At 32.9% G+C, this 27,563-nt stretch overlaps 1 protein-coding gene across 2 annotated transcripts in view; it reads right to left on the reverse strand.

The window, feature by feature from the left end:
• Positions 1-27,563, reverse strand: part of if (integrin subunit alpha inflated) — an 85,797-nt gene that overhangs the window by 35,015 nt on the left and 23,219 nt on the right. For both annotated transcript variants that reach the window (XM_085204792.1, XM_085204791.1), the window contains exons 2-3: positions 18,475-18,635; positions 870-967 (exon numbers count right to left, since the gene is read on the reverse strand). In XM_085204792.1, coding sequence (XP_085060918.1) covers positions 870-967; positions 18,475-18,635 — 259 coding nt within the window. The remainder of the gene's footprint in view (positions 1-869; positions 968-18,474; positions 18,636-27,563) is intronic.

Consider the following 27,563-nt stretch of genomic DNA (forward strand, 5'->3'; position numbering starts at 1 on the left):
AAAAAAGCATGGAGATAAATTTCTACCAAGTTCTATAAACGGAAAAGCGATAAAACGAAATTGATTTATTCGTAAAACGAAGTTATGGGCTACAACTATAGATATATAAATGTTGACATATTAAAAAATAATATTAAATATTCAAAATTACAAGCAAAAATCGCGTGAGCTTTCCATAGAAAATAAACAAAAACAGTGTTTGTCATTTGAAGACGTCGCGCCAACCTTTTGTCTATTCGTAAAGGCTAGTGCCACATCAAATCAGTATGGGTGGAACAGGAAGGGTGCAGCCGAGACCGTAAACTTTATAGGTCACTATAACGCTTTATGAGGTCGAGATTCGAGACACCATAGACTTATGTTGTATAAGTAGAGAATAAAAGGAAAATAAAATTGTTTTTGTTTTTACTTTTTCCCGTATATAGCAGGGTGGACAGAGGGAACTTGGGAACCTGGTGTTAAAACTCTCCGTTCCTCACTTTTCACTCAATTTTTGAGACAATGCGTGTTGAGTGGTGATACTCCGAGCAAACAAGTTAAAATAATTTACTGCTACAAGTGTGAACCGAATACACAATCGTCACGTTTACTGTCACATGCTGTTCTACTGCGCCATAAGTATAAGTCATCCGTAGAGCTTTAACCTTTTTAAGAAAAAAAAAAAGCTAATAAAATTGACAGTATTATCAATTTGTTTATTAGTTTCTTGTTATTTTATTGATTTTACAACTTTTAATGCTTTTAAAGTGGGAATAGTAAAAGTTTCACTTTTATTATCATTTGGGGTTTTATTGACAAAAAGTGGATGTGGATTACTCTATCTAGAGATATTTCCTTCTCAAAAAGAGAGAGACAAAATGAAGACTTACCACAATAGGACCGTTTCTGCCAGTGCTACTGAGAGTGGCTCCGAACCATTGGTTAGACTTCTGGTCGATCTGTCGATGCGCACTGTCCACGTTGTTATCTGCAACAAAATTAAAAAATATAAATATGAGGTATCTATATACAATATAAACTGTAATTATTATAGATTGTTATCTATAAAGATTAGATTCCCTCTGCCCTGAGAATAATGAGTAAAAAAGAGAAAAATATATAGTTTACTCGTAGATTAGTGTCTTACATTATATTTCTATTGTATATTAATTTATTTTATAAATCTTCTTTAACTGTGGTATTCAGTTCGGCCACTCAAAAGACGCTGTCTCGAAATTTCCGAGGAAGGTGTGGAACGGAGTGTTCTTAATACTAGGTTCCTTCTTCCTACTCTGCTGTATGCTATACAGTGTGGAGCTAACAAGATATTGTCTTCTATTCAATCCTAATTTTCCTGGCATTGCGTAAAAAATAATTTAAAGTTAAGAATAAACATAATTTAAATACAATATAATTACTTATTATTAATACAATTTAAATATTCTCTTACATCGTCACCGCCCTCAATATTCGCGGAAACCTTCCCATATAATAGAAATAGAAACATAATTTTGTTATACTTATTACAAAACCCTACGGAAACGGATGTGGCGGTGGTGACGCGTGAAATGACGTCATTAATGTGGACAGTCATTAGCGGGTTCGACTTGATACATTAGACAAACCATTCAAATGTATAATTATATTTATCTAGTGTTATATGGATATTTAAGATTTTTCCATTTTTTTAATTTAAATATTTATAAATTTGAATTAAATTTTTTATCTTGAGGCCAGTCGAGACGCAGGGGTACAAGCATACGACTGTTTACACGACCAGGTTGTGGGTTCGATGCTCATTAGAGAAAATGAAATATTTCATATTTTCATTTCCTCGCTCTGGTAAAGAAGCAAAGCGCAACGTTGAGTTCCGCCACTCAACACACAATCCCTACAGAATACGGCGGAAAGTGGGAAACGGAACGTAAACTGTGTTTCAACACTAGGTTCTCCCAGGTTTCCTTTAACTAAAAATATATAAATTTAATATTTTGTTTTAAATAATAAAGAAATCTGTCTTTAAACTAGCTGTTAATCTATACTAATATAATAAAGCAGAAGAGTTTGTTTGTTTGTTTGTTTGAACGCTAAGATCTCTGGATCCACTGGTCCGATTTACTATGTTTTTGTTTTGTATGAAAGCTGCATTCTTCAGAAGTGCTATAGGCTATATAATATTACATTACACATATATACTAATAAATTAAAATACTTTCTAATTTGACATGCAATTTATTCTGCCATGTTAATAACAACCGTCGTTGCTAAGCACCGGTTTGCAAAGTTTCTTTGTTGTTTTAAGAAAACGTCACCCAAAATGAACTTATATTGTGATATTCATCCTTATAAAAATAAATATATTATATAATATTTAATAAATATTTCTATAGTTCAAGCAGGCGTAGCCGCGTCCGGGTCCACTAGTATATAATAAATAATAAAAAAATAATCCAACTATAAATATTTCATATATAATTTTATATTCTTATTTTACTGGACTGAGTGACTCACGTGGAAAATACGGTGAGGTAGTCACGGTCTACTTTCATTTATGTATGTGAGATGTTATGACTTGTGAGTCACTAATGTGTCTGTCATATAAATTACTAAATACTTCCCTATCATTATAATCACCTGGCTTGAAGTATGAGTTTTTGATATCAGCTCCCCATGCGCCCAATTTTTAAGATATTGCGTGTTGGTAGGCGGAACTCAACGCCGCCCTTTGTCTCGTTCGTTCTTTTTAATATACAGCTTTTGTTTAATGTATATAATGAAATTGATAGTCAGTAACAACTGATTTTATAAATTATAGACGTTCTTTCTGAATAATTACTAAAAAAATCTCAAAATTAGAGTAAATATATTTAATCAGCAATAAATATATTATATTTATACATATAAAAATTATTGTAATCGATCGCAGTAATAATAAGTAATGGATGGCTTGGACCCTTGTCCCGCCCTCGGAAGAGTGGTTTTTTTTATATTTTTAAATGTATCTTTTTTTTATAATAATTTACATTTAAAAATGTAAAATTGATTCGCTAATTTAATAAAAGTATTAGTTAGTAATATTATGAACCACTATGCCTACAAAACATTTTAAACAATACACCCTTTCTTCGAACCCCCTACCATCGCTACACACTCATACATTGCTCCACTGAACCACAAAGGCATCATAAATATATATTTCACATTTATCCACCAGCTAATCCTAATAAGGTCTGACAAATGATACAAGAGGGCTTTCTTCATAAAACTCGATGCACTTAAATCAGTAGATGCCGCTGTTTGTTTTACTCTCGACGCCACCCGAAAGCTTAAACACTTGGGCCTTAGTCAATTTATGGTGCTATAATTATTTTTTCACTCTCTATCCCGCACATACCAGGCAGAGGTAACCTAAGAAGTTTTCTTTATGTGTTTTCTTTAAAACTTCGTTCCCCCTTTTTAGCAATTTTCGAGGTGAGGGTTTTTTTGCCTGTCGAGTGGCGGAACTTAACACCGCGCTTAGCCTCTTTACCACATATACAGCCAGACGAGCCATGACGGCCTTAATAATATTAAAATGTTTCTATTTAAAAGATATAGTGGTAATTAATTAATAAGAGTGGCCGTCGTGTTGTTTGTGAATTCAACTTCAGTTCAAGGGGATTTTTTTTTTATTTTAAGAAATATTTAGAAAGGTACTTTACTATACGGAATTTACAATATTATACGGAACAAAATAATTAATTAAAGAAATAAATATAGCTTAGCTTCACAAATTTGGTGGACGATTACGTAATGCCTGATTTTTATCGCGAGCACTTAATGCGTACCTTATAGGGATTATTGGAGTAAATTACAGCCTTGCCTTTATTGTTCTTGCCGTTATCTTATGAAGAAATTAAAACAGTACATCAACCAACGTTAATGGGTTCTACATCGTGTAGGTACTACACACTATAAAAATTATATAATAAAATTTTAAAAATATTTGTCTGTCATATAAATATTTTATTTTGTACTTTTGTCATATTGTTGTCCCTCGTCCTTTAAATGTTCAGAGTTTGTTAATGTTTGTGTTTAGTCCTTTATGTAAATTTTTATGTAAATATATTAAACTTAACAAAATAAAACTTTAAATTAACACCCATGTAAAATATTATTTATTACTAATCTAATGTGTTGTGTGTATATTGTAAATTTGTGTTTGTTTTGTTTTAGGTGAAGGCTGTACTTACACAGGATCCCTTTTTTTACATGTATTCTATAATTGTGTATATTTATCTTTTTTATTACCGGTCAATTTCCTTCGTGTGTTTTCCATACAACGTGACATTGGCGAAATGAATTGTGCTCAACTGGCACGCTCGAAACGCCATATATCGAGAAATCAATCATCATATTGTTCAAAAGAAAGAGATAGTATATATAGCTATATTGGCATTTTTTTAACTTCGCGCTGTATCCCACACAAAGCAATGTAAGTTAAGTGCACCTGGGAACCTAGTGTTTAAACACTACGTTTCTACTACATAAAAACGAGGACATATAAAACTTCTTCAGCTCCTTCAACTCTTAAGGCCACAACTACATATAAAGGAGTAATTTGGCATATGGATGTTCCATGGAAATTTTAGCAGAGCATTAAATAAAGATATTCGAAAATTTTTATGGAAATAAAAAAAAACTGGATTTTATATTCCACAATCCATATCTATCCGATACAATCATTTCCTATTTTATGGTCATTGCCAATCATTTAAAAACTTTAATACGAGAAAACATATACTAGTGATAACATATACCTCCATAATATATTGTTTCTCATATATAATTTTAACATAATCATCCTCCACCATTGCAAAAGTATAATTAAATCATTCAAAAGCTTCAAAAACGAGCAGTGTGTCAAAGGAAGTCGGTAATCTCCTCCTATAGTAACATTAAGACATTAAGCTTCAGCTTTCGTAAGCGCGACAGGTACTAATTAAAGAAGATGATGGATTGTATTTAACCTACAAATACTTTATATACCTATGTTGATATTTTATAATATAATATAATAAGCGGTATATAATTATAAGTAAAATCAGCTTCACGCTGAATCCCGCACACAGCAGGGTAAGTAGAGGGAACCTAGTGTTAAGATACTCCGTTCCCCACTTGTAACACTGGTAGAATGATAAAAATTAAAAATATTTTTCGTTCTTTTAAACAAGACAAAATTTTCTCCCTATAATTTGTGTACTTCCGTGACTGACTCAAATAAAATGCCCCATCCCCCCATAAGTTTAGCAATTACATGTTACCAGGCAATGTACCATGTCTTCAACTCAGAATGTTATGGCGAATGTCTTATTATTTATTCTATGTATTCTATGTGTTATTTTTTATATTTTTTTAGCTCTACGGTATAAAAACAGAAGGAACCTAGTTTCTTAACAGCCTAGTGTCAACTAGTCCTTTCCTAGTATCCTTTTTAATATTACAAAAGTGAAAGAGTTTGTTCCACTTCTACGCAAAAACAACTAAACAGATTTAGATGAAACTCCACATTACAAGTAATATAACTTGTTTGTCACAAATAAAGAATAACATACTAAATTTTATGTAAATATTATATATATTCAACATATTCAAGAAGCGAGTACTAGTGTATTATAAGTTTCTAATGAATTATGATAATAAAGAAACAACCATATGCATTACTTTTTCATTAAAACTTTAACTATGTTCATTGTTTCAATCATCAATTTTCATATAAGGGGTCCAAAAATATAACCCTTACACACTAATATAGGTGCAGATCATTGACATGCGAAGGCATTGAAATACATCCATCAGAAACCAAATATCTAATAAAGCCAAATATGAACTCTACATTGTGATATTAAATATTAGATTTGTAAAAAAAAAATAAAATATAGGGTGGAACCCTTCCCGATACGCGTTATTAAGTAAAAACACAGCAGTCCCTTTATATAGTTCATTAGACATACTAATAATCAATAGTAACATTATTTAGATGTTAGTCAAATTTGTTGTTTCGATTATTATACATATTACTTACATTTATATATATAAAATCGAAAGGTCGCTCACTCATCACGAAATCTCAGAAACTACATGGGCTAGAAATCTCAAATTTTGCATAGGAGTTATTTATAGGTGCTCGCTAAGACGAGAATTTACAATATTCGACTTCTAAGGGGTTGTTTTTGGGGTCGAAAGTGAAAAGAAATGAAACTTCGTTACTACAATTCTAGGAGTCTCAAATTTTGTATTGACGTCACTAATAGGACGTAGGTACTCATGGAGACAGAAATTAATAATAACGTAGTTCACGCAGGCGAAGCCGCGGGCGGATCGCTAGTATATTATATGTATAAAATATAAAGAATATAATTATGCACCGTCCGAGATGCTCTGGAAAAACTTGACGTTGTATTTCGCCTGTAGGAGTTACCACATAAGACACCTCATTCTCCACTTATGCGTTCCATTTTCGAGACATTACATGTTCAGTGGCGGAACTCAACAGCGCGCTTCTTCTTGTTCTCTCTCTGTCTTGTTATCAAACCAAGGAGATGAAAGAATTTTATTTTCCCTAGTACCAATCGAACCCGCGACCATACCATTTATATACAGACCCTGTCTACAACATTATCCTGAAAACATCTTACTTTCGAACAAGAGTTTTGTTGTGACCGACAGACAGACATCTTTATAGAGGAAATGATATGTATGAATAAAATTGCTTATCGAAACCACAGTGTAGCGTCTGACTTTGATCACGACGGTCGTGGGTTTGATTCCCATTCGAGGAAATTAATTTGTATATCCTCGCTCTCTCACTAGACTAATAACGGCGCTGGGTTCGACCACTTAACCAACCTACCTAGACACTCCGTACCGTACGAGTGGCGGAACTTAACGCCGCGCTTTGCTTATTAAGTATATTTAAAAGTTCATCTTTCATTTCATTCATGAAACTATAAAGGTATAGCTAATACTTCCACGTAAGACTTCAATCTGTACATCTGTACTCAATTGAGCCACCAAATTGGACGAATTGGCTCCGACTTCGAACCACTTGTTGCTAATTTATTACAATATAGAGGGGACCCAGTAATTATCTATAAGGAATTATATCATTTATTTATAAGTATTTAACGATGATTATTATTTGTATCCATTAATAAATATAAGTACATATTGTGTTGTACTATGTCCAAAAATTTTCTAAGGTTATATAACAATGTTAGAAATTAATTTGAAATTGATCGCAGGTAAGGTGGATAATATTAAAACGATTAACTTTTATATAATATAGTCTATAGCCTAGCCCAAGGAATGGGCTATTCAGCATAAAAGTTTTGTTTTTTCAAAATTTAAACACTTAGTTCCCGAGATTAACGCGTTTGACCAAACAAGCAATACTAGCTTAGATTATTATTGATATCTGTCACCGGCCAGGACAGAACACCTGGCACAACAACAGGCAATCTAACGGATGGAAGTAGAAAATATTATCAAAATCAAGAATAAAACCTACAAACATCACGTTTACAGCCACACACTACGCCACTGGACCTCATACTAATTTAACAACCCTATATAAACATCAAGTAGTACTGTTATCCCGCTTTTTCAATTACACCTCAAATATTAGCAGAAATCATGAGACGTTGAAATTTTGTTGAAACCTGTGTTTCGGACACTTGACTGTCGTAACTGGTTTGGTAGAATTTGGCCAAGCACAGCCAAGTACGGTGTTTGCCAACCTTGGCTTTATTAGCTTTATTGTTTGTTTATTAGCACGAGTCAAGAGTGTGTTTGGAGAGAGATGGGCAAATGGTCAATGTTAGTTGTCATGCTTAATAACTTTTTTAGCTTTACAAGCACGTGTGTTTGAGGTGGACGCGGTGGAAGAGCAGGGGAATGCGGCTGTAACGCGACGGCTCTGCGTTCGATTCCCATTCATATAGCTTATAACGAGGCAGAGCACGGGGTACAGTTCCTCCACTAAATATGCAATACCTCAAGAACGGAACTGTCTTAATGAGAACGGTGTGTCTCCTCATTAAGTTCTCAGATTCCCTTTGCCTACACTGCTGTGTATTTCACATTTAGGACATTAGGGAAAGAGAACTTAATGTCAAGAAATCAAGACAATCTAAAAGCTCAAATTCGATATATTGCTTGTGTGTGTGATAGGTGGTAGTCATCGCCGTGCTTTGTCTTGACAGTGTGGAGAAATGAACATCTTTTTTGCCGCGACAATATATTTTTTTAATAAAAAATGAAAATTTCTAAAATAAAAAAACATACATTTATATTTATTTACCTGTTTTAGGTATACACAAGTAAAATAACAGTAAAACAATATAAACAACGTCACGCAAGCCCAATAAAAACAAACTCAAACCAGACTCTAACCGCAGAGATAAGTCACTCAATTAAGCGTCACGTCTGAGACGTAAATAAACGCCGGAATTTCTAACAAATGTGTGTAATGATATTGACATTATATTAGACAAGTTGTAGCCCGCAACTTCGTTTGTGTAAACTGTAAAACGTAAAATACTTATATAATTTTTCTGTTTTTGGGGAATTTCATGAAATCCTTTCTTAGTTCTAACCCACACTACCCACCATACAGACCTAATTTCAGTCTACTATGCGAATGATAAATTAGATTTAAAAAAAAAGGAAAATTAATTTAATATTTTGTAATCCTTTCTTTTAAATTTTTTTTCTTTTATAAAGAAAAAAAAAGTTTTGTTCATTAAAAGCAAAAATAAATAATAATACAATTATATTATATTCTTGTTTCGAGTTCTTACATATTATATATGGATATTTAAAAATTAAAATATAATTCTAACGGATTTGAATCACGTTTAGTGAACTCCAAGCCGTCTCGGCGACGTGATGACGTCAACAAGTAGTATAAAGTCATTTATCTTTAAGCATGATTGACAAGTTATGGTTATCGAACAACTTCCGCCGCAAAGCGACCCTTTTGTATGTATACTTAATTATATAAAATAAGTATATACATATATTTAAAAAAAACGTTTAAAATATTATTCGACACTAAGATAAAAAAAAATAGATAATTTATAAGAATTTTAAGCGTAGCGGGAGTCGAACCCGCGCTTCTTGCATATGTGGGTTGGGTGTATTAGGATCATATAAAACTTATTATAAGCCAGTGTTTAATGTTTCCCATTAAGACACGTCTGATCCCCACAATATTTCATTTCCTCAAGTGGAAATTGAACCCACTACCTGTCACGCTAACAGTCACAGTTTGACCCCCAGCGCCACGACTGCCCTCAATTTAATATCCTCAACCTCAACAATATAATGTATTTATGGCCATTTATGTTAATATTTAACCATACGCTACAAATATAGTCATTTTTGATAGCAGGACCTTGGCTTGGCCGTATTAGTTGAATCTTGGAAAACAATGTAGGTTTATTTTAGAATTTCAGATAATATAAGGAATATTGACTTCTTATATGTGTATATACTTACGTACATACACGTTTTTTTTAGTTTCGAGTTATATGGGGTAGGGAGAGTTTTATCCTTTTCTTCACATTCCGCCCAAACTTCGAAACATCGTGTGTTAACGGGTAGAACTCGCGTAAAGTTGCTGTTTTTATTACTAATTTGAAAGTAATGTCGTAATTTTAACTTATTTTTGGTTTCTATGTCCTTATTCCATAGATAAGCGTTCGATACGAGCTCAAATGTACTGTCAGATATCAACAATTTGCATTTTTTATTAATATATATTCTTTTTAGACCACTTGTAGCACTTTACAAAAAAAGCGAATAAAGGACTAAGTACTAAGTAAGTCTGGGTCGGGCACTTGTTGCGAAGGTCGTTGACCTGTGCCCTTGCATCGAAATGAAATAAATGACGCTTCTCGAGAAGCATCAAAGTCGTCCCTAATACTGCGGCGCTATGTGCAGTATACTACAGTAGGGTGGCCATATTGTTGGGATAACAGACAAATTGTATTTTAATTTTATGAAAAATATTTTAAGCAGTGGCCCTTACTTCGTTATCGTGAATTATAAAATGCAATACCCCCTTTTTATCCTGTTCCTGTGGGAATTTAGGGAAATCTTCTATTACTGTATAGATACTGTATACACACCTACTAAGTGTCTATTAAGTCAAGTCTCAGCAGAGCCATAAGGGCTTTTATTTAAATATTTTTCATTTAATAATTTATATTTCTTCATAGAATTCCGCCACTCAGAAGACAGGAAAACAGAGTGTCTTCACACTAGACTACCTCTATCTCATTTATGTCCAATGTTTATATGCAAAGTGCGACGATTCAATTCGCCGTTCAATAAGACATAATAACAGTATATTACAATTATTTCCTGTTTTCCATACTTTAAGTATATTAATATTCATATTACGTATATTATTATTAGCTCAGAAGATAAGGGCGAGACGGTTTTCCATTAAAAGGTCAACCTATAGGCATTCAATGCAAATAATTGATTTATTATAAATGAATGCAATGCGTTAAAGCTGCGTTGTGTTTGTTTGACCTACTTGCACATATTATCAATGTATTAGAATAAACTTTATTCATGTAATTGAAAATATAATAAATCAATTGACGCCATAGTGGCGGTCTTAGGACGTGGAATTTCAATCGAATTACACTAAATATTTATGATTAATGTTATGTAATATGAACCGTTTTCAAAAAATGGACTGTCCAAGCATAAAAATATTTTATTCTATTCAAGAAAAAGAATTAAAGTTCCCGAGATTAGCGCGTTCTACCTAACAAACTTTCCAGCTTTATGATAATAATTTAAAATATTACCTAGATGTAGATTGAAATACTTACTTCTAAAAATTATCAGATTCCAAAAATTGCCTAACTATTTACTCACATTGAATTTTAAAATAAAAAAGGAACTGATACACACCTTAGAACTATATTCTTATAAAAAAATCCAAGTCAAGTCGTATACTTCACAAGTTTTCCTTCAAATAAAATAATTATTCTTTAAAACATTATATTCGTTACCCAAAGATCATTTTCTATATTATCATAATCAATTATGAATACTTTAAAAATATTTTCACTTAAAAAAAAACCAAACGCACACAAGTCCACCCTACACACAGTCGCGGCAACCCATTGATTTATGTTTTATCAACGCGCGATGCGTTAATGTTGGTGCTTGCAAGTCGGTCTGAACGCGGCCCCAATCAGGGCCACTTCGTAACGTTCGACCCGACGTGTACACACAAGATGGATTGTGTTTGCGCATATTAAATTATCTCTTCATTTTTAAATAGCTATAACTATAATATAAGTTAGTAGTGGATTATGACGTCACTTGGGTTGTAATTGGAATTAGTATAGGGAAGATTGAATATTGATATTGAGATTTTTGTAGCCAGTTGTGGCGCAAAGGCACAAACGTTATACTGTAAACTCAACGGTAGTAGGTTTAATTCGAATTCAGGGTAATTAATAAATAATAAATAAAACATTCAATATTTTCATTTTCTTATGATAGCGCAGCGTTAAGTTCCGTCAGTCACGCAATACCTAGAGAAATCATCATCAATAGATCTCTAGCAAATCAGTTTAAATGTATAAATAAAAATATTTCGTCCTTATTTCATTGACCCTGAAACAAACTCCGTTGTTGTTAACTTGCAAACCTCCAGATTACCTAAGCTAAGCAAACATGACATCAACGACGAAAAGCTAAATTTGGTCATCTACAATACCGGTTAGCTAGCTGTCATTTTTAAATATAATCTCGAGGTATTACAACATATACCTACGGCGCGACAACTAGAATTAAAATTATATTTAAATTATTATTTTTTAGCTGTATCCTGTACGTAAAGGGAACCTAAAAACCTTTAACAATAACATTTCCGAAATGACCATAAACTTAATTATATTGGTGTACCCACATACAGAAGGGTAGGCAAAGGGAACGTTGTTCACCCGTTTCTCCCTCGCAAGCAATTTATTTCCACTAATGGGAATCGAATCTACAGTCATAACGGTTATAGTCAATACGGCCTCTATATAAATTATAAAATATAAATCTTTGTATATATTTTAGCATAATATTAACGAAATAATGTCAAGGCCGGCAATATCTTTCGAAAAATTGTTATTTTTAAACGACCTGAATTGCAGTGACTTGCGGTTATAAAAACTGTTTGTTATACAAGATCTTGTACACATATCGAAATAATGTTTATTAATAATTTAAATTGAAATATATATTGAATCTTATTTCATTATATTAAAATATATTTCTTCTAAGATTTTTATTTGTTACAACCTGTATTTTATTTATTTAATTACTTATATTATAACAATATTACAACTTCGAAGGTTAAGCTAACAGAATTTAATGAAACCTTCCGTACTAATTTTATTATATCACGATAGGATAGTATTCCTCGCATGGTTGTTTCCGTACTTCACGCAATAAATAAATGAAAATACCTAAGCGGGAATCGAATCCGCAATCATCGCAAATCCAAACACCTCAACAAACCAAAAAATCTTCAAGTTCTTAGTAAAAAAAATAAACACTGTTCATCTCAATCAATTTCAAAGTTATTTTTGCGCTAAGAAAATTCACACCGGATGTACGGCATTAGCTACACCTAAGAGTGTAACCCACGCGCAGTTACAAGAGAACCAATGTCACGTAGTAAGATGCGCAGGAGTGCTATTTGGTAAACATGTTAGCTAATATTTTCTTTTAATATTTATATGTAGATGGTGGGTTTAGACTCTAAACTCTCATTCGGGAATATCTAGGTTAAAGCGCCGTAGTTAATTTCGCAATATAATTTGAATTTATTTTATTGAGCATAAGGTGGAACTCGATGTGATCCTCAGATTGAGAAATGTTGAGAAATGCAGACAAAAAATGCAAATCTATACTAATATTATAACACTGGAGAGTTTGATTGTTTGGTCCATCGCGCTAATCTCAGCAACTACTGGATCAAATTGAAAAATATTTGTATTGAATAGTCCATTGAATAAGGCTATAAGCTACATAATATATTGGATGCTACCCCTGTAGCCGCTGCTACTAAAATGTGCAATATATCATACACAATTCTCAGTTATAATACACAGGACCACCAATCTTGCCGCGAAGTCACAAGCATGCGACTACACGCGCAACAGATTGTGGATTCAATTCCCTCTCAAGAAAATAAAATATTTAATATTCTCATTTCTTCATTATAGTAACGGGATATAGTGCGGCGTTGAGTTGCGCCTCTCAACACGTAATGCTACCAAAATGCGATAGAAAGTAGTTAATGGAAGTGTCTTCACACTAAGTTCCCAGGATCCCTCTGCCTACAAAAATTTATCAGTTATATCCATTTGATCACGTGGACGAAGCTGCAGGTGACACCTAGTGTCTCCTAAAAGGCACGTCCAATGTATCATTAATTCGACAAGTGGCGAGACAAGTGATAATAAGCTTAAATTAATAGCTTGGGATCTCTGTATGGAGCATTCGCACAACTGCACTTAAGTTGTGATGGAATATTTCATACGATTCGAGCTGGTAACTGGAGTCATATATAAGACTTTTGTTTTTGTTTTTTTCTCACGCCACTTTCCGCCGAATTCTTAACGGATTGCGTTTTGAGTAGCGGAACTCAATGCCACGCTTTAGCTCGGTACTAGAGCGAGGAAATTAAAATATCAAATATATCATTACCACGTGAATGGCAATCGAATCCTCAACTGTCGCGTTTACTGTAGCAGACTTGTGCATCGGCCGCCGCGCCACGACGACCTCTAAGAACAATCTATGATGTCTTGAGGCAAAAACACGTGAAATACATACTTTTAGATAAAATAACTTAGATTAAAGGAAAAAAATGTTTCAATATTGAGGTTAGGTTAACTTTGAGTAAAAGGAAATTCTAAACTCATATTAGTGGACTTCATTATCCTTCTAGATTCAGGAAAAAACTTGAAAATGATCCAATTTTTTACTTATTATTTTTTGTATATATTATAAAATGTAATATGTGAATTGAAAACCCACATACAACCCACAATCCAAATATCGATCCCACGTAATTGATTTTAATAACTACAGTATAGTAGTACTAGCTATAGTTGAGTTGCACCAGTTTGGGTGTTGCGTCGGTGGGGACAAGTACCTACGAGTATATATAATTGATAAAGCATGTCACTGCCGTATAAATAATTTTTATGATTGAAAATTTATATGAAACTGATTTATATTTGAGAACAGGCATATTTTTTTTGGAATAAAAAATAAAAAGGGCAGTTAGTGTTAGTACACTCTGTTTCTCATTTTTTCTAATATAATCCCCCGAGTCGGGATCGAACTTACAGCAATCTCGTTTTCAGTCATATAGTGCACTCAATTAGTAGTGACTCATCTTTTCGTTTTCAATTTTTTTATATATAGAAATAAAACAGGTTGATCCACAACCCAAAAAAAATTAAGATTGCAAAGTAGTAGTAGGTAGGTCAATAAAACTATACGTACCTAAAGAACTACACAAAAGATAAGCGATAAAAAATATGCATCTATCTATAAGTAGCCTAAGTTCAAAGTTCCTTAGTGCATTTCATCTCGGCAGCTTTATTGTATAACCGCACTAGATAACCATTCGATACTGATAACACTGATAGTGCACGCAAATACATAGTGATGTGACACTCTTAGCAACATTTTTAAAACTATGTAAAAATATGAAATTATTTTCATAATTAATACATATTATAACTGTGCAACTTGAAATCTAAGATAAAGAACATATTATATCTAAATCTAATAACCTAGGCTATGTTTTACAATTATTTTCAAATCTCTCTAATTCTTTGTAAGATTAGAAGTGCAACTCTAATAACATCGCGTTCCCGATTTTACAAAAAAAAGTGTGAAATCTATACTAATATAAGGAAGCGGAATTTTTTTGTTTGTTTGCTTATTTTTGGAACAACTGGTCGGATTTACTTTTTTCCTGAAGAGTGCTATAGGCTATATAACATTACAGTTTAATATAATCTATTTTATATAAAATCGAAAGGTCACTCACTCATCACGAAACCTCAGAAACTACATGTGCTAGGAATCTGAAATTTTGCCTAGAAGTTACTTATAGGACGTAGGTGCTCGCTAAGACGGGAATTTGCAATATTCGACTTCTAAGGGGTTGTTTTTGGGGTCGAAAGTTTGTATGAAACTTCGTTACTACAAATGCTAGGAGTCTCAAATTTTGCATAGACGTCACTAGGACGTAGCCATGGAGACAGAAATTAATAATAACATAGTTCACGCGGGTGAAACCGCGAGCGGGTCGCTAGTATACTATAAGTATAATCTCAGTAACACACCATGCACATCACTAAGCCGTATCTTATCAATGGCGGTGGTATTTCACAACCCACCATTGTGGCAATCAACGTCGACTTCAGTAAACAATCGCCGCCGACTTTCTACAGTAACGCACTTTACTGATAACAAATTAAATTATTGACCTACTTAGAAATATATCGAAATTTAAACTAATTTTAAAATGTATTAAAATCCTGCCAAGTCCGCTCTAGTTTACTAAATCATACATTTATGTCGATCTTAACTATATACTCGTACTTTATTTATGACTAGCCGACTAGACTAAAATTTTTGAATTGAATTGATTTGAATTCGGCTAAAAGTGAAGAAATTGATTTGAATTCGGCTAAAAGTGAAGAACGAAAGTATCTTTATTTATTTTTATTTATTTATTTAATAAGGACAACTAACAAAACATACACTTAATCAGATATTACAAACATGACTTAAAACTATTGGCTTAGTGTTGCTTTACTTATAAGCTGCCACGGCATGATTAGGCACAGTTTCATAATATACTAAGATTAATTACTTGCATATACTTACATAACTATTATTAAATATATATACACACATACATACATATATTTAATTTTCTCAGAAACCACATATAGGGATATATATATATATATATATATATATGACGGCGCGCTGCTATGTATTAGTTTTAATTATAATTTCGCAATTATTACATTTCGATTTTAATTGATTTATGTAATGGATTATATTAGAAGAATATTTAAAATGGAGCGGGTAACCCCGAATAGGGTAGTAGGTGTAGCCACGAGTAATAGCAGACGTCATTGGTTGACAGCTATGGCGTGAGATGTTCACCAATTAACCTATTGGCTCCTAATCTATTGTAATTTTGTTAATCTTGTGAGATTTATTGTAAAACTGTTATGTAAACGAGTAATTAGACATTGAAGAATATAAGTGTGACTTTTATTTAAACATCTCTGTTGCTACAACGCCCACAAAAGAATAGTAACAACCAAGACCGCTTTGAGGCCCCTTCTGATGCTTCTACATATATATATATATATATCCCTATATGTGGATTCGCTCGTTTTATTATATATACAGGATACATAATAAAACAAACGAAAAATACAATATATAAGAACTAACATACAGATACGTGATCTTAATGAGAACGAAGTGTGTCCACACTAGGAGTAGTAAAAAGGAATGTAAACAGCAAATAACATTTAAATAAGTTTAAATTCACAAAGCTAATTGCATAATCGGTAGCTAAAGCTCGGGTGTCGCACCGCCCGCCCGCGCGCCGCCCACGCCGCCGCCCACGCTACAACACCCAACACCCAATACCCAATACATGGTAATTATATACTAACGAATTAACAGGCCAGAGTTCAGAGAAAGCAAATATTTGGAATATTTAGGTGTTCATTATTTTTGTTTAATACTGCCAGTATTTCTAATGAATTTAATTCACATAGGCTTTTGTAAGGCGGCTAACTAAAGAAGTGAAAAGTTTTAATTATTAATAGTAGTTTTTCTTAATTATTTGTTTTATTTCTTTTAGATTCGCTGTTTCCCGTATTAAAAAGGGCAGGCAAAATGAAACTAATATCAAGATGCTCCGTTTCCCACACTCCGCCCAACCCATCACTCTCTAGACATTGTCTACTATCTACCAAAGCAAGAAAATGACTACTCTATGATTACTGGTTTTGTATAAATTATTAAATTGAAAGAAAATAGCTCTTGTTTTAATGTCATGTCTGTATGGAAATATATTTTAAAAATATAAAAAAATATGTACATAAGTATAATTTTCGACAAATGGATAAAGAAGTGATATGTCTCTAATTCTCTTAAAAATGAAATATATATATTTCTTCTATGGAAACCAACAACAAAAGTCATTCTTTCATTCGCAAAGCTCGACTCGTAACAATCTGGTCACATTCATTTCATTGCAACATACGAGTATACAAGTGTTCTAACATTTGTTCGCGGTTGGAATCTTAAAACTATAGATTTAAGATATAATGGGTACAAACCCATCAGCATTGTTAGTAGACGACGAATGTTACACAATTAACTATAAAACACTTAGGCACTTTTATTTTATGGTGGTTTTATAGCGCATGTTATTTTTGCAGTAGAAATAGGTTAACATTACTTTTTCATATTTATTTTTAAATATTTGGAACACAACGATGATTTTGGTCTAAAAAAATGTTAAAAGTGCCTAATTATCATCGGGCAGTGGGTTTAAATATTTAAACTATTTTTACTTCAAATGTTAAATTATTTTCATTTTTAATATTCTTTATACTTGTAATATTGCACCAGACTCTTTTACCACAGTAAAATCTGGACAGATATTCATTTTCAAGCCAAATCTGACGCATCATTTATTAAGCAAGACCTAATCGAGATTTACTAAACCCTTCTAAGGCTTCGCTTTCCTTTAAATCCTGACATATTATAAAGTGTAACCGTCTGTTTAAGTAAAACTACAAATATGGTATAACTAGGAATAAAAGCAGAGAGAACTTAATGTTAAAACACTCTTTTCTCCGCTTTCCGGCCAATTTTAAAAACATTGCCTGTTAAAAGATTAAACTGAACGTCGTTCTTCATCTATTCATTTCACCCGATAGGATTAGAATAATAATTGAATTACTTTTTTCAACGAATCCACGTTGGCCTCGAGTAGCCTCTAGTAGCTTCTAGTAGTATCTAAAGCTATAGCAGAAGTAGTAAAGAAATAAAGATGTCCATAAATCACGTCTGAAGACGGTCACGCGGCTCACGCGGCACGAGAGCATGGAACAGTGGCATGACATATGACACACGCTTGTACAAAACATTTCAAACAATGTCGTATTTATTATTGTGAATCTGGGAGATCTACTGTGTCGTTTTGTGCACTACTTCTGTGCTTCGAGATTATGAAGGCAAAGGCAAGTTAAGCGATTTATTTTAGCTCAATTTATTGTAGAGACTGTAAACGTTAGGGTTCTGGATTCGATTCTCACATGGAAGAGTGAAATATTTATTATACTTCTCTATTATACTATAACTTACATCGATTCTTATCAAATTCCATAAGCGAGCACATTTGCAACGGGTTCCCGGAGCCCTCGCTCACTGCACCGCGGTGTCCAGGTCGACAGCGGTAGACTGCCCCTGGGCGTTTAACGCCGTTGATGTGGTAAGGCTCGTCTTCTGGTGCACCTACTAATATCCTGGAAAGATATTTTTGATATTAGTTACATGTTGATTGATAATAGAGTTAGGATTTTATGTGGGTAAATATTTAAATTGTATTAAATATATTATTAATAATCTAAAATTAATTTATATTTAAAAATATAAATATATGTATCTAAGAGAAAACGAAAAGGACTATGTAAATCTGACATTCCACTGAATTAATTAAAAATCTTGAAATGTTTCTTTTAGCAATAGCAACATTAGGTTTTTAATAGTTTTAATATATTTAAGCGAGACAACTTTCTTTATAGAGAACTCACATAGATAGATGCGTATATCATAGATATGTGGAGATAGAAAAAAAGATTTTTTCCTATTATTCTTAAGTTCAGCCGAAAAACATCAATAACTAGATCACTAACACACCCACCTATACTTATTACAACAAACGGTTTCACGAATATAAATATATGTATATAGTGCAGTACGATCGACGAGTCGTGGCCTCTCTGAAAGTGTCTGTAGAAGCTGTCAATTGGCCGCGCAGATCCCATTCTGGGATTTTTCTACTTTTGATTATTTTCATCGCGCGTGAATATTGCGCAAAACATCATAAATCCTAACTTCAGAGCGGCCACAACTCGTTAACCGTATTATAGAATGAATAAGGTCATACAACAACGGTGCGCTGGCGCAGTGCCAGCCACGCAAATAAACCGAGTTCAATCCCCGGATACGTTCGCCAAACGTATTTCTATACGACTGACTCATATTGACAGTAAGTTAATATATCTATACAGCCAGTGGTGTGGCTTGTTGTCGTAATATCGATTTGGATAATCGTATTCATGTGGTGTGACGATTTTCTTGCGGAAGCTGTGGAAATCGATTTCGGATGTGATTTGAGAACTGATTTATTTCTCATTTTCTTTACTAGTTTTCAAAGAGTTAATATTTTAATTGTTTTTTTTTTGTTCTATAAAAGTGCAATAAATGTACACTTAAAAATATAAAATAACATTCAGAAACTTAGCAATTGAGTTTATTAAGTAAAAAATATATGTATACTTAAAAACGAATATAAAAAACAGTTTTTTTATTCTACACACTAAAAATAATAAATAAATGACATATTCCCACTTTTGACAGTCTCGTCTCGAGGGTTTGTAACGACGGAGATATTTTAGGCGGCGGAAGAGGGGACTATTTCGAGCGTTTCACCTTAGACGGTACGTACGAACGTACCACGTATATATATATATATATATATATATATATATATATATATATGTACAAATGGATGCAGCTTATACTTGCAAAACTTACTTCTTTTTAATCCTTCACCTGTATCCTGCATAGGGAGGAGGGACCTAATATTAAGGCTATTAGGTTACCCATTTTCCACCTAATTTTCGAGACACTGCGTGTTGAGTGGCGGCATTGAACGCTGCGCTTTGTCTTGTTGTATTATAATTTATTTCTCCGAGTGGGAATCAAACCCGCAACTGTCACAGTCATTTCGGGACTAATATCGTTGTAACTACTTCATTTAAAAACTTGAAATTTAGTATGTAGATAGATTACGGAATATAGGGGAGCACTAAGAGATGATTTCTCGAAATTCCTACTGGAATAAATAAAAACTATTTTTTTATTTTACGTCTTTAAAGTTAAAACCCACTCATATAGACAAAGATACAGGCGACGACTTATTTCTAAGATTTTTGATGACAAATACAAAACGTCATACACAAAATCTATCTTAATTTAATAGATTCCCTTGTCTCCATCCTCGAGTCCATGGTTGAGTCAGCGACTGACTCACAAGTCACGACTCGACTCGACTCGCAAGCGCCACCTGGCTCGCGTTTTATTTTTGTTGTTATTACGACACTGTTTGCCTCATATCTATTTAGAATTGTAATATTGTTTGCACTGTATACTCTTAATATCATCATGGCATAGTAATGAAGCACTAAGTGTATTTGATGATTGTAGGTTCGATAAAAAGTTGATGAAATGCTCTTATTTGATTGATTTTCCTTAATCTGGTAAAGTAAATAGTTTAACACTTGTTTTGTTGTTTAGGAAATGTAGAGGGAACCTAGTATTAAGACATCTCCGCTTCCTTTCCAGTATATGTAAATCGCGTGTTGATTGGCGGATCTCAACGCCGCGCTATGTCAATCGCGCTATATAAATTTAATATATCAAGCTGCAACCTGCAACCGTGGCGTTGGCAGTCATACGCTGTTTTAGCTAAAACCACCAAGAAATTTATTTAATGCATATTAATATGTATGTCTCATTTAATTTCGCGGAAATCAGGAACGGAGCGTTACCTTATCTACACTACTATTTGCAGCGTGAAACTAAAAAAAAACCAAAAGAGAGAAAGAAAGAAAGAAAAAAATTCTCCATAAATTGTACTAGAAGAAGTTATACCTGAAAATGTGGCAAGAATTCCATATATAAACACACAGTACTTTAGAATAACAAATTATTTGTACAATTGGTTGTGGTTGTGGTACATATGGTGTGTTGTTTAATATTTACTATTTAATATAGGTTGATTTCTTAATTAAATCTCATACATACGTATGACTTTGGAGTTATTTAAAAAATGCCTAAGAGACCGTCCTGGTGCAGTTGTACAGCGTGTGATTGTAAATACGAGGGTTATGAGTTCATGTTTCACCAAGGAAATGAATTATTGTAGAACTTAAGTTTTAAAAAGCTTGTCTTTTTATATAAAAGAAAATTATGTAGCACCATCTATCTCTAACGCAATTTTAATTAAAAAATATCAAGTATATATATTTTAACACATATTTGATCTAAAATTTACAGAGCAACATAGGTGGCTCACACCTTGTCAAGCCAAATCGAACGACTACATTCTAAATATAACCCCCTCTAAATGTAATTTGAAGCCATAACCATAGCGCTCAACTAAACGTGTTCCAACTGTGCTACGACAATATATAATTATTCAAAAAACTACGAAAAAAGATAAAGAAATATTAATAAGTAAAAATATTATTACACCTTTTTAGCTACAAGCTGATCCTGTAAATGACAGTGAAATAAATGTTAAGGACATAGCGAGCTGATAATATATACTTAGAGCGAGAAAATAATAACAAAACTTAAATATAATCATCCAAAAAAATAAATAAAAAAATCCTTAAGTAGGAATCGAACTCACAGCCATCGCGTTAGCAAACAAACTCTACTACTACCTTTTTAAGAGAACCATATAACATTTTATTGTAGCGTTGCGACACTTGTAGCGCACCTATCTCTAGCAAACAGTGTACTCGTTTGTATGTATGTCTTGTACAATCGCTTTATTAGAAAATCGTGTCATTCATGTAATTACTAGTAAATATTTGTTTTTATATGTATACCTCTTTTTTTAACAGAATAGTGATAAAGAGATAAAACTGTGATAAGAAGAGAAAAAAATATTTTCTTAATTTGTCACTATGTTAACTTTGCCTATATACACTATACGCTTGTTTATATCATATCATAGTTATTTCCATCTATCGTTAACTTTTACTAAATTCAATCAAAATTAAAATTAAATCACTCGTATGAACGGAGTGTTTTAACACTAGATTCCCCCTGCCTAACCTGCCGTGTGCGGGATACAGCGTGAAGCTGACTTTATAAATAATAATAATCATAATTGAACCCACAACCATGGCTTCTCAACTTCTCTTTTCTTTCTTATTCTTGCATCCACATGCCAAACTAATAACGCGTTCCTTGATTTAGGTCGACATTCGTTCCTATTAAGGTCGCTGTTCGCTGTCACAATTGGTCCTACTAATCACTAATTGTTCGAAGTTATGAACTCTGACGGGCTGACACGTCATTGAATTGACGTCTTCGCATTGTTTTCTTATTTTTTATATATTGTTGTAATTATCTGTTGTTTACCGATTATAGAAGAGATTCCTGGATATCCTAAAGGAAGTTGAGTCAAGAGTCTCGAAAATTGAACGGAGTGTGGGGAACGGAGTGTATTAACATTTGGTTCTCTCAGCCTATATGCAACATACAGCGTAAAGCTCAAAAATAATATAAAAGTTTCATAGTTATCCAGGAAGCCCTACCAAGACGCCTCATATTTCCATTTTCACCCTTTTTCGTTCAATCTTGACCAGTCATGTTTATGGATTCTTATGGCTTCTTTAAGCTATGTACAAATGTTATAAAATGGATTAATATTTTTGAGATGAGTATCAGGAGCTTTTCTATTTTGAATAATAGAAGAGAGCTGTCTGAATTACATGCATGTTTTTCTAAGCTTCTTGTTTGGTATTTTGAAATGTTTCTAATATATAGAAGGAACAGTTAAAGAAGTCAATTCTAACGTTTACTTCATTAATAAGATTGGTTATAGTCTACAATAGCTGTTACTTATCTTGAAAAGCAATCTTCCAGGAGTCTATTAAACTGTCATCGTCAATAGAGTTCGCCCGCATGGGGTGGCTCGCCCTGATTGGTTCAATGAGAAAATTGGCAAGGGACCGCGTGAGAAATGGTACTTACTGCGAAATCTCTTTACTAAAACCCGACTGACAGTATGAGAGTAGACAGATGAATCTTAGTATTAATACACGTCGTAAATACATTCCGACTAATATGTGAGATATTACGGCGGAACTCAACGCCGCACATTGTGTCAGATTGAGCCCACAACCATCGTGTCTATAGTCCCCAAAGCACCACGAAGTCTCATTTGTACTAAGAAATATTTTCAAGCAAATCTTAAAAGCTAACATTCAGATATTTAACAAAATATATGTGACAACTACGCTTCAATATCATTCAATTGATCAATTCATTCACAATAACAACTCATGAGTTTAGCTGGTCCTAATGCAAATGTGAGAGAAAGTGGGTGTGGGTTGCGTTTTTATTCTTATTTAATGTCAATTTCGACTTACTTAAATGTACGTAAGCTAAAAATGCTTATAGCCAAATCAAATTTCGTGATCTTAAATTGTGACTTTTAAAGTGATCTTAGTAATGTATCGCTCTTTTCTTGATAAACATTCCGGGGTGGGTGGCGGATCTTAACACTGTAATTTGTTGAAAAAACATATTAGTGAAAATAGAATCTAATATTTATGCGGGAAATTAGACTAAGAATTTAATTCTCTTAAGATTAAAAACAAGCAAATTATTTTCAGAAAAACTTAATTATCCATTTTTCGTTAAATGTTTTTGATATTTTTTATAAATAAATACATAATAAAATAAAATATGCAAGAGTTAGGTGTAAATCGTTACTTTGTATCGCCGCTAAGCTCTGGCTGACCTCGTCTCTTATTAAATCTTTTCACCTGTAAACTTAAGAGGCTTAAGCCTTTTACGTTTGATGATTCTTTAAGTGCTTCGGTCATATAATTTTCGATAGAGGACAAATATTTAAGTAGTTTTAAAATTGAAAATAAATATTTTTTTTATTAAAAGTTTAAATTATTTGTTATCGTATAGGTGTTTATTGTATAGGTGTAAAAAGAAATTAAAAGTATTTCCTTGGCTTAAAAGTTACATTACTATTGAAAATTTGTACAAAAAAGGTCTCTACTCTCTCTCTAGGTTTTTAGGCTGAAAATTTGAGCAATATTCTTAAAGAATATATAATTTGCTTTTAAATATTCTTTAAGAATATTGCTCTCTAATTTACACTAATCACGCAAAATGTAATAAATACCTATACCTAGTACTCGTTTAAAAATATAACACATTTTTTTAGCAATCAGAGAAAGACAAAGGAAATATAGTGTCAAACACCTCATTCCCCACATTCTATGTTCCTAATAAAATCATGTTAAAAAGCGAAGCGAAATAAGCGAAGACATACTCCTATACCAGCCTTATATAAACATGATTGGTAACATTAGGAGATAAAAACGTGCTAATGTCCAATTCTCGCGTCTCAGGTGCGTGGGAGTGATCGCGCCCTACTTTGTGCGATACAAATGAAAGTGCCCTTGAAAAATAGTCGTAAATAACTATAATGTATTGTTGTTCTGTTGTAAGATAGGTCTGTTTTAGGGTTCCGTACATCAAAAAAACAGAACCCTTATAGGATCACTTTGTTGTCCGCACCTACAAGGGCACATTTAATTCAATAGTAAACATATCATTATCTTATCCAATTCTCTAGCAATCTAGTAATGAAATCTTAAAACACTAAACACAGTAAACAATTTTATAGCTTAGATTTTCACTCCTCATCTACATTAATATCTACAATGGAATTAATAAACTCAATTTTATATTTTTTTTACTTCAAGTTGTATCCCGCACTAGCGTAGGCATAGGGAACCTAGGAACTTATGGTTAAGACGTTCCGTCCCCATATTCCTATATATATTTTAATTATTTTCATCTTCCCGCTCTCGTAGAGTAGTGCGGCGTTGAGTTCCGCCACAGTGCAGCAACGTTCATACTATGGAGTGTCTCAACACCTACCCTGCTGTGCGGAAAAAAGGGTAAAGCTCCTATTTTATAATATGGTAACAAACTATGAAACATTATATTTAACCAAGGGTTTCTTCATGAAAAAATTAAGTCAATATACTCCTGTATTTACGATAGCAAAGATATAGATATAGATATTTATGGGGTACACGGACGGTGGCGACGGTCGCCGATCGGTGCGACCACCCGTGTGCCTTATAATTTTACAACACGTGGTAACGGTACCCCTCAATTAAAGTTTTATGTTAATATACCCGAATTTCACGCTTATTAGCCAGATTTACGAAATATCCGCCGACATTTTGATAGGAGATTTAAAAATTTACATAAAATGTCCACTGTTTACGTATAAGTTCATTTTTTATACAATCTTGTTAGTCGGATCTTGTTGATTTAGAATTTTAGTAGTCATAGATACCGATGTCTAATTATGATGATTGGCATGTAAGATTTCGTCATATGCCACAGGTGTAGAAAATCTTGGATTGACTATGTATATAAAATTACTAGTGGACCCGGACGCGGCTACGCCTGCTTCAACTATAAGAATATTTATTAAATATATTCATGAAATTATTTTCAATTTTCAATAGAATTAGTAAGAAAATATAAGCTTAAATAATCACAAAGAATAATAATTAGATACACATTATTAGAAAAAATTATCCGAGTTATTGAAATGAACCAACAAAAGGATTAAAAGTAACTAAAGAATAGGTATTCTTAATATTAGAAAAAGTACCTAAAGTTTTCCGAGCGTGCGTACATAGATATTGACTCTACGAAATAACTAAACATTTCTCTCTATTAAGTAGGATAATTTTAGCGGGCAATATTAAATAAAATAAGAAGAGAACCAAAGTGTAGCTTAAATTAATTATAAACAGCAAATAATTACATAAACATTTACAATAGTTCGAAAATGTACGCAAAATTTATAAAACCGTCAACGTCATCTGCCCGTTCGCGTCGGTCATACTGTGCCGCCCGCTAGGTGGCTAGGTCATTTGGAATCAGTGACATCACCTTAATTATTTATTAGAATGCTATACAGTAAACTATAATTTCAATCTAGATGAAATGCTAAAAGTGACTATTATATTTATTTTCATAAGGATGAATATCAAAACGTCGCGGTAGCGGTCGCGTAGTAACGACGGTTGTTATTAACATGGCAGAATAAATTGCATGTCAAATTAGAATGTACTTTAAAATATATTAGTATATATGTGTAATGTAATGTTATATAGCCTATAGCACTTCTGAAGAATGCAGCTTTCATACAAAACAAAAACAATGAAAATCGGACCAGTAGATCCAGAGATCTTAGCGTTCAAACAAACAAACAAACTCTTTCGCTTTATTATATTAGTATAGATGATGATTCAGATCGAAGACAGGTAGGTAAGGTAGGTAAAGCGCGTTGTTGAATTCCGCCACTCAATACCTCCAGAATTCGGTAGAAAGTGGAGAACAGTAATGATTTAATGGAAAAGGAATATTTTAACACTAGGTTCCCAGGTTCCCCTTGAATACCCAGATATGTGCGGGCTTTATTGAAGTTAAAAAAGATTTCCTACAATAAAATCCCTCCATAAACCTCAATTCATACATTAACAGGAAGGTCACTAGCATTTACTCGTACCTCGTCCTCTAATTAAATCAGTCGCCACCTGTCATTCCTCGTGGGATGCACGCGTGCGCACCTTCCTTCCTCCCGATCAGTGCATCAATGAAAAAAATACCTTATCCGCTTATGAAAAAGTGTATTTTACATTGTTTTTTTAACCATTTATCTTTATTCGGCATCACAAAAGCTTTCAACTGGGCCGCAGGTGTTGGGATATCGTTTATTTTGAACGCACGCGACTATATACATACATACATACATGTGTACTTACATATTATAATAACCTCACTACTTGTATATTTATATTGGTTCGCCATTTTGGATAAATATTTATTTTAACTATAAATTTCTTAGATTTTTTTATTTTAAAGTTAAAAGTATAACTGATTTCCCTATTTTCTTACATTTTAGATCAAATATTTCCAAAGTTGATAAGTTAACTTTATTACAATCAAGTTTTGATTCAGTTTTTTAAACAATAAACAGACAGTCTAAGTTTATTTATAATTATCTACTAATAACACTCGTCAGTTAACGCTAATCCGGTAGTATTAACAAGGTAAGCCGCGGTACTATATTTACCCTCCTATCGTCGAAGGGGCGAAAGAAGTGAACTTTTGTTTGAATTTGAACGTGATTTCTTAATAATGTTGTTTAATAGTAATTATTTGTAAAAAAATAACATAAAAAGTTACAATAAGAGTGGATAAAAATGTGATCAGGCAGTTTGGGCACTTTGGGAAAATAAGTGATAAAAGAATGGTAAAAACTTAAAAAGATATATGATGCAAGAGTGAAGTGGTGAGAGAGGTGGAAAAAGTGA

This window comes from Heliconius melpomene, chromosome 20 (genome assembly GCF_056956725.1).
Source record: "Heliconius melpomene rosina isolate 202511_hmr_F chromosome 20, ASM5695672v1, whole genome shotgun sequence".
NCBI lineage: Eukaryota > Metazoa > Arthropoda > Insecta > Lepidoptera > Nymphalidae > Heliconius > Heliconius melpomene.